Source organism: Leopardus geoffroyi, chromosome D2 (assembly GCF_018350155.1).
Source record: "Leopardus geoffroyi isolate Oge1 chromosome D2, O.geoffroyi_Oge1_pat1.0, whole genome shotgun sequence".
NCBI classification, from domain to species: Eukaryota; Metazoa; Chordata; class Mammalia; order Carnivora; family Felidae; genus Leopardus; species Leopardus geoffroyi.
The window spans coordinates 80790038-80807134 of NC_059334.1; the positions used below are offsets into that span (position 1 = coordinate 80790038).

The following is a 17097-nucleotide window of genomic DNA, read 5'->3' on the forward strand; positions in this document are numbered from 1 at the left end:
GGTTGGGAGGTGTGAGCGCCATCCTGGGTGGAGAAAAACGGAGAGGCCCCGGGATGGCGGCTGGCCAGAACCAGAGGTCTGCAGGCCTTCTTTGCAGGGACCCAGGGAGTAGGGGCCGGTTGAGGCTCTGGGAGCCACATGCTGCATAGTTTTTTAAAATTTATTTATTTTGAGAGAGAGCGGGCACGTGTGTCCTGGGAGGGGCAGAGGCGAGGGGGAGGGAATGCCAAGCAGGCTCTGCACCGGCTGTGCAGAGCCTGATGTGGGGCTCGAACTCACGAACCGTGAGCTCATGCCCGGAGCCGAGATCAAGAGTCGGATGCTTAACCTACTGAGCCACCCAGGCACCCCTGGCATATTCTTTTCTGTTTACAGTAGCTGGCGGGCTGCCCAAAAGCAGGCTGCAGGCAGGGTTTGGCCCAGGGGCCACAGAGAACAGGTGCAGTGATGGGAAATAGATGCCTTGTATTTGTCATATAACTTGCATTACACGTGACTTTTTGTTACGTACCCGTACGTGTGTATATGAAGAACGCTAAAAACGAGCAGGGTGATGGGTTTTCCCCTCCGCACCACCCCTGTAACCACCACCCAGGTAAAGATCTACAACGTGGCCAGCACCCTCGATCATTCCCCCCACAAGAAGTAACCATCTTCTGGCCCCTGCCCTGTAGAGACTGGTGGCACCCATTCCTGAACTTGGCAGAAGTGGGTCATCCACTTTGGGTTCCTTGAGCCTGTCGTGCTGCCCGTGGGGCCCAGCCACGCTGCAGCATAGACAGCAGTGCCTTCCGAGTGGCGCCGTCGCGGTGTCGCGGTGTTCTGACGCGCGCACCTCCCGCCGCCTGTCTCTCCGCGGCCCTGTTGCCGGACGTTTGTGCCGTTTCCCCCCTTTTTGCCATCGTGACCGAAGCCGTTAGGAACATTCTGGTCCGTGTCCTTCGAGGAACGTGTTATGTGCACACGTAGGAGTGAAACTGGTGGGTCGCAAGGAGGGGCCAACGCACGGTTCGCTGAGTGGCCAGGCCACATACAACCTTTTGACGGTGACCAGTACCTGTTCCGGCACTGACGCGGGGTAACACAAATCTTCAGTCCCCGCGTCCGTCGGGTTATGGCTGTGATGGCAAGGATGAAATAATAATCCCCTGGGATACCTGCCCTGACATGAGAGCTATTCTTGTTCGAGTCGTTGGCCCCGGGGTCGAGTCGAGTGGGGGGGTGGCGGAGGGGGGGGTCCCACGCACTCATCCTCTTGTGTTGTCTCCGAGGCTCTCGGTTTGGGGCCTCCGCAGCCCCGGGGGAGCCACTGGGCCGACGCTTTAAAACGAAAAGTAGGTTCCCTTGCTCTAAAAGGACAGCCGTTTCAGGGTACAAGTGCTTTGCAAAAACCAAACCCTTCAAAGGGGACAGTTTGGCTTTTAGGATGTCGTCAGAACCCGTGTCAACCACTTCCTTCCAGACCAGGGTGGGAGCTTCCAAGGTGGTGACCTGGGGGGATCTGAGGAGCAGGTCCCACAGTGTGCGGTGGCAGAGGGGTGCCCCGCCCCCCCGCTGCCACCGGGCTCGAGCTAGAGCACTGGGGAGGGGGCTTCTGGTGGCCAGGACCTGAGTCTCCGGCTCACAGCCCCAAGGACGAGGTCCCAGCCCCTCCCACGCCGTCCAGACCGTCGGGGTGTCCCTAGGAGCCCGCCCCGGGGCCCTCCCCGCGGCTAGGCCTCCAGTCCCATCACGGTTCCGCTCCCACGTGCCCACCTGCAGCCCTGCTCCACCTCAGGACTCCGGCCACGGCCCCCCCCTCCAGGAGCCCCCCTATGTGGGATCCCCTTGGTGCCGTGGGGGCCCACAGGTGTCTGCGTTTCTGGCGTGGTCACACTTCCCTTGTGCTCAGTGTCCATCCAGACCTCGGGCAGTATCTAGGGAGGGGACGAAGGCTTTGGAAGGTTCTAGGCCCCAAAATCCCAGGCAGAGAGCTGCTTTGCCAGAAGCCCCCCAGTTTCGTGGGAGTGACCTCAGAGGACAGTGACCAGATGGCAGGGGGACCCCCCCAGGGTGTGGGCAGGAAGGCGCTCCGAGTGGGTTGAGCTCATGGCCCTACTGTCAAGGGTGTGACATTTCTGCCGGAAGCAGGGAGGGAGTAGGGGTGTGTGGTCACTCTGCTCCAACGGAAGGGGTTTGGAGAGGTAACCAGGTGGGGAAATAGGAGGGGAAACGTGTGCGCCGGGATGGGGATGGCTGGGATTGGGGGGGCGGGGGGGCACATCTGTTAACCGGGCACAGAAGGTTCTGGAGGCTTCCCAAGGGCAGGCCAGGCCTGTACTAGAAGCTGGGAGAAAGAGGGGTCACCGACGGTCTAACCTGTAGCCCTGCTCTCCAGGCCCAGTGACGAGCACCATCCAGAAGTGAAGGCTGATGGGTACGTGGACAACCTGGCAGAGGCCGTGGACCTGCTGTTGCAGTACGCGCACCAGTGATGAGCCTCGTAGGGTCGCCCCGGCCTCATTCCTCCCCTCCCCCAGTGCCCGGACCACCCAAGGCCCTGCCCTCTGCCCTTGGCCCCGGATGGGCAGGCGAGAAGGTCCCAGCCAGGCACCTCTGGCTGCCCACTTCCTTCCTCTGTCTCCCTCTGCTTCCCCCCAACCCCCCCCCCCCCGGGGAGAGCTGTTCTTTCCGGGATGTTCTTCCCCCGTAGTGAGGTTGGAGGGTGGGACAGACCTGTCTGGGAGCCAGCTCAGGGGAACCCTCTGGGTATGGGCTGGAGGTGCTCCGGGGACACCCCGAATCCCAGGTCCACAACTGCCCAGCCGCACCTGGTCCTGTAAATGCTCCACCTACGGGGACTGGGACACCTCCCCACTGCGTCTCTACCAAACGTTCTTTTCTCACGAGCGAGGAGCCTGGAGAAGGCAGGGGCTTCCTGCACAGTCCACACAGCGCAGAGCTGAGCCAGCCTCCCTGGGACCACTCAGCGACCCCTGCCCACCTCCCGGCCCCCACCCAGAGTCGGAGTGGCCACTTAGCACCCATCCCCCCCACCCCCCCGCCAACTGCGACAGCCCACTGCCTTCCCTACCCCACAAGTCACCTTGGAGCCAGAGGCTGGGGCAGCTCCCAGGGGCACCAAAGACGCCGTCCTACAGAGCAAGACTTGTAACCACTGGGATCAAGGCTGCAGGCACATAGGATGCTTCTAACTCGATAGACTTGAATGTGTCATGCCCGGTGTCTGCAGGGGCAACTATGGGTTGAATAAACTGCCCTGACCTACAGCCGACTCCGGCTTTGACTCAGAATTCGACTCCGGGAGAGGCTGGGGATGGGGAGGGCTGTACGGGGCTGGGCACTGGCCTGGTCCTGCCGTGCACTTGAACCACTGAGCGCCAGAGCCCCAGGGCTCCCGAGACACCTCACGTGCCCCAACCCCGTCCGGGAAACGGGGGCCCTGCGGGGACAGCAGGCCGCCCTCGGCCCCACCGGGGGACCGGGTCGACCAGGGCAAATGTTGGCCCGCTGTCATGGGCAGCCCTGCGGACGGTGGTGGTGAGCCACAGGCTTCCAGAATTCGCTCACAGCCCGGGTTTCAGGTTTCGGAATCAATCAGCCCAACAGATAACCCGGTTGCTGTGTTTCTCCTCAGATCAATCCAGACCGATTGGAGAACCCAGGATTCCCCTCCGATCGATCCGATCAAGACGGATAGGTCTTGGGAGACAACTTCGCATAAAGGAAGCCCTGGGTCCTCCACAACAGGGTTTCCACTGAGCGCAGGCAGAGGCAGGATAAAAGGCCGGACCCTGAACCCTGAGCCCCCTGGCACGGAGGTCCAGGGCCGGCGGGGGCTGTGCTGTCATCCCCAGGCAGGCCGGCCACCATTAAATCAGGATTAAGAGGAACCAGTGGCCAGGCCTTTTCATCAAGATGAGAGGCCACCGGCGGGGCTGGTGTCACTGGCGGCCGAGGGAGGAGGGGCGTTTGGCCTATTAGCTGGAAAATATGCAAACTGCCTGCGCCTCGACAGAGTCCCCTAATTACAGCTTGCTAGATCAGCCGGCACCCGGTGGGCTAAGCTCATCGGGGCTTGGGGGCCAACGTCCAGGAGACGGGCTTGCCACGTTCCGGTCAGTTTGCCTCGTGGGTCTTTGGTTTTCCTTTTTTCTTCCTTTTCTTTTTCACAGGCTGTCCTTGTCCACAGGGGTCTGTGGCGGATACGGGGGGCTGGTGTCCTCTGTGCCTGCCGCCCGGGAGTGGGGGTGGGGAAGTGTCTGAGGGACAGCTCTGGGGGCCGCAGACGGCTGCTGGGTCTGGGTGAAAACCGTGGTGCCCCTGGGCTGTGGGTTCAGCGAACCCCACTTTACAGACAAGGAAACGGAGGTGTGGAGAGCAAGGACCCGCCCACAGGCTGACGGTAGTAAGGGCCGAGCTGAGACTCGAACCAAGGTCTGACCCACGTCCATGTCCTCCCTAGTCCCTCCCACAGGCCTTCCGTGGGGGCGGCCTGTGGTGGCCCACTGTGACTTCCCAGGTGAGCCCGCACACTGGCGTCCTCCCTCTGGAGACGACACGTTCTCTGGGACTGAGGTGCATTCAGCCCTAACGCCCGGGGGACCATTTCGGAGCCTCGGCTGCCCGATCTGTAAAGGGGTGGCTTCCTTTCCTTAACAGGTACCCCAAGCCCTGCGGGGGACCAGGCCCCTCCAGGACGCCCTGTCACCCGGCTGGGGGTGATGGCCCCTGTCCTGCTGCCACTCAGGGCGATGGTCCCTCACCCCCGGGGGCCTCCCGGCTGCCCACTGTAGCCCCTCCTCCCCAGCAGGGTTGGGGGACAGTTCTCAAGCCACAGACTGACAAAGCCATCGGCTATGGGGCGGGCCTGGAGCTCAGGGCCGGCAGTGGCCTAAAAACCCTTCGGTCGGGAGTCCACCCCGGAGCTGCCGCCGAGAAATGGACCCCGCAAACCCAAGGAACGCGCCAGGCTGGCCCCCCGTGCCCTTCCGGCCGAGCCCCGGAGTGAGGCAGTGGTCTGGGCCCCACCACACTGCCCGGCAGGACGTTCCAGGTTCTGGGGGCGACCAGAACCCCTTCCGGGAGGGGGAGGGGCGGAGAGGAGGACAGTCTGTGCAGTATCGCCTCTTCGGGGGCAAAGGGCTTCACGCACCCCCAGACCTTCCAACACGCGCGTCCACGTCGGACCGGCCCCGGCTGCACCCGGCGCCTGGGAAAACCGGATTCAGACGGGGTTCATCACCTAGCAGGAGGGTTTCTGTCTCACATCGTCTCCAAGTCCAGGGCCGGCTGGATCCGGACGCCCAGAAATTCCCAGGCGACGCTGAGGTGGGGCAAGGGTGCCCCCCACCAAGCTCCCCCAGGAGAGAAAGGAGGCCGCGTGGCAGCGGGAGGGCCAAGGAGGATGTGACCTGAGGCTGGGAACTGGGCCAGGAGTCTGAGGCCTCAGCACGAGGCCTGGGCCTTCCTGTGGGGCCAGCGCTGCCCCTCTCGGGCAGACAGGGGCACAGAGGTGGGGACGCAGGGAGGAACACGCGTGCGCCTCCTGGGGGTTCACGGTGCCAGCTCCCGCCTCAGCATGACTATCCGGTGGGCTTACCTTTTCTCTCCCTCAGGAGCATCCCGTTTAGACGACAAACATACCGGGCTAAAAAGAAACCCAGAGTCACTCAGGGTCTGACCACAGTGACTGTTGGGTGTTTCCTTTCGGCCGTCCTTCCCTGAGAAGAGGAAGGTTTCGATACGCCCTGGATCGTCCTGCACGTCTGCTTTGGTGCTGGGGAGCTTGGGGCTCTGATTCTCTCCGTTGCCTGACATCAGAGGCAGGGGTGAGCTGGCCCGGTGCGAGGGAGGGCACCGCAGAGGGCCCTCAGCCGGACCTGACGGCAGGGCGGAGGAGGGCAGAGCGCCACCCGGCGAGCCCAGCGCCCTGCCACCGGGGGCGGCACAGGGTGAGCAGCGGGGTGGCCATCGCCGGGCAAGCCGAGCTGGAGAGCGGGTGCCCCCGGAGCGAGGCCGGCGTGAGGCGGGGGCCCAGCCGGGGACACATAAGGGGACGCGAGGGGCTGGGGTCTGTCTAGGGCCGCTCTGTGCCCTCCTGAGGTGGGGGGGGGGGGGACGCACACGAGGCGGGGTCCCTGGGCCTTCCCCCTTCCCCCAGCTGCAGCCACAGCAGCCATGCCTCCCCTGTGTCGTAAATTAGGTGTTCTTACACCATTCTGGAACAGGGCCCGTTGCTAAAAAGGAAACAAACACACGAGCCGAGTCCAGAGCGAACCTCACACCCGGAAGGGCACCGTCGGGACCTCGCTGGTGGAGGGTTCTCAAGCCCATCCTCGAGGCTGCACGTGTCCCGAACGTCCCGAGCTTGGTCAGCCAGGGGTCCCCGACGCGGAGGGCGAGGCGCAGGGACTGTGTGCCCCGGAGCCCGCTGTGGCTCAAGCCGCGCGCGCGCGCTGGCCTCTCCCTGGCTGGCGGGGTGCTGCCCTCGGACCGGCCACGGAGGAGGCGCCCCTGCACCACCGCCTGGCCGAGCTGGGAGGCAGCTGAGCCGCGGGGCTGCGGGCCAGGCCTCCCACAGCAGCGTGACCCGGAGCAAACCACTGGGCTGCTGAGGGCAAAGCCGACTCAACGACGCAGGCTCCGTGACAGGCAGGTCCCTCTACCAGCCCGGGCTTGGAGGTCGCACACGGGGGGCGTCTCCGCTCTGCCGTCCTAGGGTCCCTGGCTCCCGGCTGCAGTGAGGGGCCGGGCCCCTCTACCTCCAAACACGTGCGCATACACGTCACCCGGGCTGCCTGCACGTTGCCTCTAGGAGGGCTCCCTCGTGCCCGCAGCCGTGACCGTGGCCAGCCCTCCTGCTCCCAGGAGCTTACTCGACCCTTTGCATCGGAGCCTCCCGACAGCTCAGAGATGTCTGCTGTCCCCATCGTACAGACCCGGCCCCGAGACCCGGAGGAGACAGAAGGGTCCAGGCTCTGCCCCTGCCAACCCGGACCTAATGCTCTCGTGGGCCGAGGGGGGACCCACCGAGTTCCCCAGAGCTGACAAACCACACAGCAGGCTCCCAGCGGCTGGGGACAACCAGGAAGCTTTATTTACACAGTCAGAGTAACAAGCAGATTCCTGAGAGACTAGAGCGGTGCTAGTGCAAGACGGTCGCGGCCTGCGTGGGAGGACGGGCGGCCGGGGCGGAGGGCGGCACACAGACGGCCCTGTCCCGGGCAGGGCCCGGCCCGGTGCCCCTCGCTCCGGCCGCCACACTTCCTGAAGCTCTGCGGCCCCGACGACGGTCGGTTCGGGGAAGCACGCTACGGCCCCCGAGTCGGCCCGCGAGCCGTCACCGAGCCCCCGGGACATCCCCCCGACGCGCTGAACACACAATTTATTTGCCAAAGAGACTATGCTAGAAGATCAGACTATCCTACCTAGGCTACGAGATCTCTGCTGTGGTCTGGGTTCTTTTTCTCTTTCATTATTATTACCGTCTTTTTCTCTTCTTCTCTCTTTAACAATTAGGCAGTGTTTTCTCGGACTGGAGCCAATAGGAGGGGTTTGACCAACTACGTGGACGTGGCAAGGTGTGGTGTCACGGCCCGTACGGGGAGCACAGCGCCCGGGACTGCCCCAGCCTCGGCCCTGGCCGAGCCCCAGTGCCTGGGGCACTGCTCACGCCCAGGCCTGAAGCGGTCATCGGTCAGGGGACAGCCCCGAGGCCACAGAGTGCGTGCGCGTGACTTGAGCCTCCTGGGCAGACACGGAGGCGCGGCCCACACCGTGGCAGAGCCTCCGGGGCTGTGATTTAAATCCCACGGAAGCTCGCTCAGACACGCAGCGCCCCCCACCACCGAATACCCCCCACCCCCCCACCCCTGCCCGGGCAGCATCAGCCAGAGCAGGGAAATCGCACACCGCCCCTGCACTAGGAGCCCCATTTGAGCATTTGGGTTCGTTTTCTTTTTAATGCGGACTTTTCCTTTATTTAAATTTTCTTCCAGCGTACAAATTCACAAAATTTTCCTGCTACAAAAATTTTGATGAGAAGTAAGGCTTTCTGAGAATGAAGATCTACGTATGATCAGAACAAGCACCCCTGCGGCCTGGATGTTGTGTTTGCCCGCGGGCCCGGGGCGAGGCCCCGGCCTCCGCCGCGAGTAAGGCAAGAGGGTCTGCGGTCATGTAAACGGCGAGGCTTCGGCCCTAACCCCGGCCCGGGCCTGCGAGCAGCCGGCAGCTCCTGTCGGTCGGGCGGCTGTAGAAGATGCGCCTTCTGGAACAGGTGGGGATGCCTCTCCTCTCCTCCCAGCCCTCCCGGAGCCACCACCCTGCTTTTGTCCTTTCGGGCCCCCGAGCGGGCAGGCGGCCAGGCACAGCCCTCCCTCCTGGCTCTGAACTTCCCCCATCTCCCTGCAGGGGCAGGAGGTCGCGGGCACCCACCAGGAGGGGCAGGGCCTGGACAACAGCGGGAGCCTGTCAGCACACCCGCTGCCCCATGGGGACGGCCACACGCAGAGGGAGCCTCCCGGGCGAGCCTCCCTCCAAGCGCCTCAGGACCGAAGTCCTGGGGTCGGCAGGGTGGGCATACACTTGGCTCCCTGCACAGTGGGGTGGCGCCTCCTGCAGGGGGCCGGCTCTCTCCCAACACAAAATAACTGACGGGCCTTTCTTTCTCTGGGCAGAGGAGACAGTGGCCATTGTCTCCCCCCCCCCCCCCCCCCCCCCCCACTGCACCGCCGCTGTTGGGGGCTTGGGCTAGGAGCTTCGGTGGGCGTGGGACAGCAGAGAGGGGCCGGTGGAGGCCGGAGGGCCAGATCTTGCCTTGGGCTGCGGTATCTTCTGCCCAAAAGCGCCCTGGGACTGGATCTATGGGTCGCGGGACCAGCCTGGGAGGAGGCGGGAAGGATGGGGCCGTTTCACAAGCTCACAGCTCCTTCCTGGCCACCAGGCCCGAGAAGGGAGGAGCGGGCCGGCAGGCTCTGAAGGCAGGTCACCCTCCCCACGGCCCTGTGACACCCCCACTGCCATGTGCTGCCCGCCTGAGCCTGAGGAAAGGCGGCTGGGGGTCACCGCTCAGGCCTACCCGGCTCAGCTCTCGGTCCCTCACCGTGGTGTAGACCAGCGGTCGGGGCCCTGCCTCTCCTTCCACAGGAAGGACAGCTCCCCCCGCGGCCACTCGGTGGGGGTGGGGTGCCAGTGCCACCCCCCCAGGCTTTCCGAGGACACGAGACACCCGCGTGTGCTCTCTAAATTCACAGGCTGCCAGGCTCCTCCGGGTTTGCTCTAAGACGTGGCCTCCGGGACCCACTGGGTGGGCGTCAGGGGAGGCGGCGTGCGCACCCAGAGCCCCCGGCTCCCGGCTCTGGCTCTCCAGGGTCCCCGGGGGACGGGCCTTTGGTGGGGGCCACCGAAGCGTAGCCGGCTCTGGCCCCGGGGCCTGCCCGGCGCCCGCACAACCACCATGCCATCCACCCTGAGGCCTTTCAACACAACCTCGGAGGGCCACTGAGGGGGGATTTTCTCCACGAGCATCTTAGGGCCGGTTTTTAAGAAACGCCACCTAGAAACCAGAACCTGAGCGCCAAGCTTCTGATCTAGCGAAGGAGTGAGTCAAGCTGCCCGAAGAAGGCCTTTCGCGAGAACCGTGTGCACTCACGCCGTGGAAGTGAGGCGCTCGCTGTCCACAAGAGACTACGGACGTGCCTTGGTCACACGTCCGCAAACCCAAGAGAACGTGCCAGTTGTTTTTAGCCCTACGGGGAAAGGAGCCGCTTGCCACTGGCTGCGGAAGATGCCAGGTTGGCTACGAGCCAGACTCTGAGAGAGCAGGGCCCACGTGGGGCGTCTGCCGGCCAGGCTGCCCGAGAGCAAAACCTCAGGGGGTCGGGGTTCCCCGTGAGCGGGGAGTCCGCAGGGGTGCGGGGAGCTGGGGACAGCGCTCTGGGCCTGCGGCAGGGCGGGCGGCAGGGGACGCTCCGCGCACTGCTCCCCCCGCTGGCCAGCAGGGGCGCTCGCCCCGGAGGTGGCTGGTGTGCCTGATTGAAGCCGGCAGCAGTCCCCACCAGACAGCGACAGTGTGCTTAGAATTCCGCGGAGGGCCTTGCAGGCCCTCAGCCCAGGCCACCCCCCCCGCCCCCCGCCAGCAGCCAACAGGCATCCTCCACCCCCGAAACGTGCACAGGGCCTGGTGTGTGCACCTGCTCCCGGCTCCTGCCTCCTGAGGACGTTTTCGAGAGGTTTCCCGTTACTGGTGACCTCTCTGCACTCACCTGAATCAGCTAAGCTAATCACGCAGTGGCCATTTCGCCACAGAGAATGGCTGCCGCGTGCCAGCCTGCCCAAGCGGCCCCCGGAGTGGCACAGAGCCACGGGGTCAGGCTCTCCACGCCGCGGGAGAGGCAAGGAGGTCTATCTTCTCGGCCAACGTAGCCACCCATGTCCACCCGACGCAGACGCCTCGAACGAGCAGCCTGAGCCGTCCCCCAGGCCCCCAGGGTTCCGGCGTGGAGAGCCCCCTCCCGGCACCCCAGGGGCCTCCATCTCCCACCCTTGGAATTAAGGCCAAACGGTTCCGGTGTTACTACAGAGGGAAGCGTCTCCCGAACCTTCCCAAGTCGGGAGCAGGGATACCAGGGGGAGAAGGCACGGAATAAAACGGAGTGAAAGAAGCTGTGGGGCCGACCCCCCCAAAATGAACCTGAGCAGGAGGCCGGGAAGGGCCTGACGCCACCGTATGGCCCTGAGCACAAGCCCCGCCACCAGCCCCCCTGGGAGTCGCACGTGCAGAGCGTCCAGCCCTGCGGGAGATGCGCGAGGCGCCCGGTGGGGTGGCCGGCGAGGAACGGGGGTGGGGAGGGAAGGGGCCCAGACCAAGAAGCTGCTCTCGGGTTCCGGTGGCCCGGTGGACGCGGCCGCCGTGCTGGGAGGAGCCGGGGCGGTCGGCCGCGCGGCGGGGCCAGGCCCACAGGCGGGACAGCCTCTCTGGAGCCAGAGCGCACGCTCCCCGGGACCCGACGCCCCTGGGGAGCTCCCCGGGTGGGGCTCCCCGCTTCAAGTGCCCGCCCGGTGCCCGCTGCCCCTCAGTTGTTCTCTATCTGTTCGATGTCCAACTCGCCGTCCAGGGAGCAGGGGCTGTTCCCGGCCACCCCGCGGTCCCGCCAGGCCGTGGCCGGCCCCCAGCCCCTGCCACAGCCCTCACCCGGGGCACAGCCGCCTGACTCCTCGCAGCACTGCTCCTCCTTGCAGGCGAGCTGGTCGTCCAAGGCCGGGGGCAGAGGCTCAGGGACCGGGGTCCCGGCGGGGGTCCTGCCCCCCAGGCTGGAGGCCGAGGCCGAGAGCAAGGCGGTCCAGGACCTGGTGCTGCTGACGTGGAGGGCGAAGGGGCTGTGCGGGCCGCAGTCGTCCATCCCCGCGCTCAGGCAGCTGAGGCTGCTGAAGGTCTGACAGTTCTGTGGGGAGACAGACACACAGGTCACTAAGGATCACGTGCCTGTCCCATAACCCAAGGACCGCACGCCCCAGACAGCCAGGCCGCAGCTCCCAGCGCTACCTGGCGATGGGTCCTCCGGGCGGTGGGGGCCCACCAAAGCCTAGACGCCCCCATCACCTGGACAAGGAAGAGGGGCCATCGGCAGGTCGGTACGAACACTCGTGAACAGAGACACCGAACCCAGTCATTTGCCCACCAATTAGGAAAGAGTCTGAGCTTGGACCACCCAGTCCTAGGGCAGGCCGAGACCCCTGCGAGGACCACCTTTCTGAAAGGTGGTCTGATAAAAGTGTACCCCATTCCTCAGCAGGCAATTTCGCTTCTGGGATTTCTATCTTCAGAAAACAATTTAGGATGCATGCAAAAATTTACCAAAATGATTTTCCTTGTCACACTGTTGGGTCGAAAAGAAAAGAGTACCTCAAATACCCTACGATAAAACGTTCCGTAAAGCATGTCTCTGCAGACGAGGGGAGGCTAAGGGTCTTCGGCCTTAGAAGGAACACCTCCAGAGTGAATTTCCAGACCGAGTAAGAACCTCGTCAGGCTGCAGGACCACACAGAGGGCTCTACTGCTCACCCCCCGACTCAACCACGATCGGGAGTGGGAGACGGGGCCAGGAGGGTAGAGCTGAGGTCCCAGCCCGGAGCACATCCCAGCCATCCGGGGACCTGGTTTCCATGGGAGCCTGAGCCCTGCCTGGAGATGCAGATTCTCCAGCGGGGGTTAGGCCCCCCGTGCCCTTGACAAGCACTCGATGGCAGATGCCACAGCTCTTCTGGAGGGGAGGCTGGGGGGCCTCAAGCAGACCCTTCAGCCTCCCTGGCCTCACCTGTTAAGAGGCAATGGTCCATACCTGTCCTACAGGGCTCTTGGAAGGGCCCAGAAAGCGTGGCTGCCAAGAGCTCCCTCTGTGTGGGGCCAGCCTGGCGCCTCCCCGAGTGGCAGGTGCAGCTTAAACAGGATCCAAGGTGCTTGGGGACACTTGTTCTCCAGACGGGACAGGCCCAGCCCTGTGCACAAGTGGGTGAGGCTAACTGCCCGCTTTCACGACAGAGCAAAAAAAATCAGGGCAGAGGGCTGCGATGGATAGAGGTGCCCACAGTCTAGCCCTGGGGACCCCCCCACAGGACCAGCAGCAATGCGGTCTCTTTTCAGAGGGGACTCGAGAGAAGAGATGTGCTGGAGGGCAGGAGAGAGGGCCCTGCATGCTGCGGGGCACAGGGGAATGAGGGCAGGGTTCTGGAACACCAAGATCACAGGCTGCAGTGTTCGTAGGTCACTCTGAAATAAAGATGACCACCGGCTGACACGGTGAACAAGCTACTGAAACAGGCTCAGCAAAAGGAAAAGAAAAGCTCTCTCTGGAGGAAGGTGGCTGTGCCTGTCGCGTGCACACTCGTTGTTCCTGAACGCTCCAGAGCAAACCATTCTGATGGGTTTGCTTTTCTTGGAATCTTTTGATTAACTGAGAAAGGTGAAGGCTGGGGTGCTGGGGGTAGGGGAGGCCTCCGAGTAGGAGGGCTAGGATTGAGGAGAGAGGGGCCGGGCCACCGATCAGACCCGTGATGCTGGCCCAGGCCGTGGTGGAAACACCCTTCACCCCATCCGCCCCAGTCACGACCCCACCCCAGACTGGCCCCGGGCCTGGGCCGCCGTGGGGTTCAACGAGGCCGCAGTCTGCAGGGCTGGAGACACACGCTCCCAGATCACAACGCAGCCTGACTCTTGGCGGGTGGGGGCCCCAAATGCCTACAACGGGAGGGTCTCTGGGGCCCGTGCTGCCTCCCAGCCACTCTCCTGTCCTGTCTGGACCTGAGCCAGGACAAGAGAACTGGCTAGGGGGCACGAGACAGAAGGCAGATGGCCTTGCCCGGACAGGGGTGTCCACCTTCCCCCTCAGCCTGTGTCCCCAGCTGCCCTGGGCAAAGGAGGCACAGGAACACAGTGAGGACAGGTCAGGGAGCCCTGGCACCTGGGGAGCCAGACCCAGCGCCCCCACCCCACTGAGCAGTCTGTTTCTTCATCCTACAGAAGGTGCAGCACATAAGAATCGGGACACCTGGGTGGCTCAGTCGGTTGAGCATCCGACTTCGGCTCAGGTCGTGATCTCACGGTTTGTGGGTTCGAGCCCCACGTCGGGCTCTGTGCTGACAGCTCAGAGCCTGGAGCCTGCTTCGGATTCTGTGTCTCCTCTCTCTGCCCCCCACCCCACCCCCGCTCATGCTCTGTCTCTCTCTCTCTCTCTCAAAAATAAGTAAATGTTAAAAAAAAAAAATTAAAAAAAAAAGTACCCCGTGCACAGCGAGGGGACTCCTGTTACAAAATAACAATGTCTGTTCACCCCAGTGTGCGGAACACCTGAACAGGTGGTGCTGTCTCCTGGGAGCTGTAACCTGGAAACGGTGGGAAGCGCTGGCATAAACCTGGACAGGAAACGTTCACCTTCCCCAGCTGCTCGGGCCACCCCGCCTGACCCGGTGGATTAAAGGTGCAGGCGGGGAAGGGTGCAGGGCTCTGCGCCCGACTTTACGGCAAATGTCTCGGGGTGTGTCTGGGCACTAATCATGTTAAACATTAGCCACATCGCCAGCAGGGTGCTGGGGACCCCGGTTTGCTGGGACCTTTCAGCTTTTGCCTCAAGTATTCCCTAGAGAGAGCTGAGGTCAGACAGACTGCGAGAGTCCTGGGCTCTGCCCCGAATCCCAAGGCTTCAGACAAGACGCTCCAACCCATGGACCTCGGCGCACCTGCTCTGTCAAGGGCGGCCAAGGGCACCGGGGTCTACCCTGCTCCAGCTGTCTGGAATAACTGGGCCCTTTCTGCTTTGAAACAGGGCAAGAAGCCGCCAGGTTTGGTTGGTGAATATCATCCCAAACAAAGCCCAGGTTGTCACTGAACCCCACCCAATAGTCCCCAAAGGCACCTGCCCCTTGGCTGCAAAGCCAGTGTCACCTTGAAAGCTTTGTTGACTCAAACTCAGCCATCTGAGCCACAGGAAAAGCCAAGACCAGCCCGCTGAATGCCGCAGCTGGTGGCATGCCCCACCCACCAAGGAAGAATGTGACTGACACAACGAGGCAGTGTGTGTCCTGCCCAGACTCCCCCGCCCTGGGTGAGCCGACCCAATGCCTGCAGACACCCAGGGTGTACGGCTCCCTTGTGCCCACCACGCCCTGGGGGCAGAGTCCCGCCCAGCCTCTCTCCTAGCAGCTCACGCGACAGGACGCTGCACGGGCCTGTTGGAGGCCTGGAGGCCTGTGTGCCCTCAAAAATGTCTGCCCCAAACTCTGTTCTCTTCAGGCCCAGCCCTGGCCCAGGAACTGGCCACCGACTTGGGCACAAGCCTGCTCAGGTCGCAAAGATCAGAAAGAGTGATCAGTGTGGCCTCAGGCCAGTGGCCGGGAACAGTGCTCAGCACCCCAGTGCTAGAGTCTGGGGCGACTTCAGAAAGGAGCCCCTAAATGTCAAGATGTTCCCATCAGACCTGCCAGACCTCAGCTCTAGCCAGCCACATTCCAGCCTGCCCCCGCCCGTCTTCCCAGGGCTTCCCAGCCAGGAACAGTGCTCCCCCCCACCCCCATGCCCTTTCTGTGCAGATACTCACTCCTACACCCTCCTGGGTGGGAGCCCCCCGGCCCAGCTCTGGGGACGGAGACAAAGGTCCTCGCCCTCTGCGGTGCACCCCTGGCACAACTCTGCGTGATCCTCACAGACGGAGACCCATCAGACCCCGGGCGGCGGCGGCCTCTCCACGCCCAGGCCCCTACCCCAACCCACGCTGTGACGAGTCCGGCGAAGGCACAGCCCCTCCAGCTGACAGCATCTCTGGCTGGAGCTCCAAGCTGAAGCCCACATCCCCCCTCGGGAAACTCCACTAGCTCAACAGACAACTGGTCCCATCTTGCTGCACACGCCGACTTGGGCCCACGAGCTCACTCCCCTCCTCCGCCCGGGGCTACTGGTCTGATGCCAGCCTGGAGGGGCACGAGGGAGGCCTCCAGAATCATCCACTAGCCGAACCGCACCACACGCTTTATCAAGAACAGCCCAGGGCATAAGGCTGGTGGCGGGACAACAGACTTCTCCCGAGAACGGGAGGAGGCTGGAGGTTGCGGACGAGGACGGGGCCCAGGTAGGCTGTCGGAGTGCTGTGTCCCCATTCTCCTGACGGAGGGGGACAGGTGGGTTTTCTCATTCCCGCCTCCCTGGGCCCCTGAACGTAGAAGGCCTGATGGAGGAGCTCGGACAGAGCTGCTGGACCTGGAAGAACCGGGCCCAAGTCTAGGTCCCCCACTGCTGACCCTCCAGGACAGGAACCCGGGTCCCGCTCAGAGGCTGACCCCAGAGTCCCAACAGTGGAGCTGGCCTCCCGGGCGTTTGCTGGGGAGGAGCAGTCGCCGGGTCCCTCTCCTCGGACGTTCGGTGTCCTGAGCACAGCGCCCACGGGAAGCCGCCCTGAGCATCGAGCCGGGGCAAACCCGCCTCCCGGAGGCGCACCCCTGCCCAGAGGGGAGGAGGCAGAGCCCCTCCACTCCTACTGCTGCCCGTGTCCTTCCAGATGGACCTCTGCTTCTCCTCCTGCTAATTCTGCCTTCCTCTTTTGAATCCAATTTTACAAACCTCTTTGTGTGACACATTTTTAGGGCGCCATCTCAAATCCCTCCAGAAAGAGGGACATAAACAGCTCCAACCAACAAGTCAGGATGATCAGACCCGGTCCCCGTCCTGGCCTGAGTTTCCAGGAGCCCGGCGGCCGTTCTGACGTTCTGGGCTCAAGGCTCTGCCTAAGCAGAGGCATTTCCTCCCCCAGAGAGACATTTTCATGGGAACAGAACTCTCTGAGTATCAAGAAAACACCAGGCCACGAGAATGGCGAGCGGCCTAGAAATTTTCTAAGTCTCATTTATGCTGGAAGTTGGCACAGAAACAACCGAGAAGGCAAGACGTGAGGTTTCCTGGGGTGTTTGGGTTTTCGGTCGTCGTCGTTTTGAACTATCTCACAGAAGAGAAAAAGGTACCAGCATCTGTCGGGCCCAACTTGAAACCATGTTTGATAAATCTGAATCTTGCACGTACGCGTCTCTCTCACAAGAAGCCCCGGGGCCCGAGGAAGCCGGTTGGGTCTGGTGACAGGGACTGGAGATGGCTGAGCACGGGGGTGCGAGCCGGCCCGCGCTGAAGGTGGCCGCACGGGGCCCTGGGAAGTCCAGCCCTTTGCTCCGGACACCTCATCGTCATGCCCCCGCCACGGCCCAGCCCTGCTTCCTGCGGAGGGCGGGCCAGCTGCTCGCCCAGGCCTGTGTCAAGGCCCAGCCCTATTCTGTGAAATGCTTCCCTTTGGACTCCACAAGAGGCAGCCTTTTTGAGCCCGGACTGCTTCTCTACCCACAGGAATCAGGGAAACCCAGATAAGCCTGGGTTGCTGAAGCCCGAAAATAGGAAATAAAGTTGCCCCCAAGGGGAGCCTCTGGGGCCGCGGAGCGCTGCTGACTTGGCTGGCACTGGCTCCTCGGGGCTCTTCCCAGATCACAGGTTCTAGAACCAAACAGCCCAGCGGGCCAGGGAGTGTCTGTGGGACAGAAGGATGGCCCTGGGCACTTACTAG

At 63.4% G+C, this 17097-nt stretch overlaps 2 protein-coding genes and 1 long non-coding RNA gene across 6 annotated transcripts in view; 1 reads left to right on the forward strand and 2 right to left on the reverse strand.

The window, feature by feature from the left end:
* The window catches only part of LOC123577179 (phospholysine phosphohistidine inorganic pyrophosphate phosphatase), a 118617-nt gene extending 115346 nt beyond the window's left edge, over window positions 1–3271 (forward strand). For all 4 annotated transcript variants that reach the window (XM_045439168.1, XM_045439169.1, XM_045439166.1 and 1 more), the window contains one exon: window positions 2378–3271. In XM_045439168.1, coding sequence (XP_045295124.1) covers window positions 2378–2386 — 9 coding nt within the window. In that variant the 3' untranslated portion in view covers window positions 2387–3271. The remainder of the gene's footprint in view (window positions 1–2377) is intronic.
* Window positions 899–2461, reverse strand: LOC123577182. The gene is made up of 2 exons (XR_006701744.1): window positions 2359–2461; window positions 899–1320 (listed from the first exon to the last, which is right to left on the reverse strand). It is a non-coding gene; the product is annotated as an uncharacterized LOC123577182 (long non-coding RNA).
* A 3806-nt stretch (window positions 3272–7077) lies between the features above and the next one.
* Window positions 7078–17097, reverse strand: part of FAM53B (family with sequence similarity 53 member B) — a 113655-nt gene continuing 103635 nt past the window's right edge. Inside the window, exon 5 of the mRNA XM_045439163.1 lies at window positions 7078–11447. Within this exon, the coding sequence (XP_045295119.1) occupies window positions 11079–11447 (369 nt within the window). The 3' untranslated portion in view covers window positions 7078–11078. The remainder of the gene's footprint in view (window positions 11448–17097) is intronic.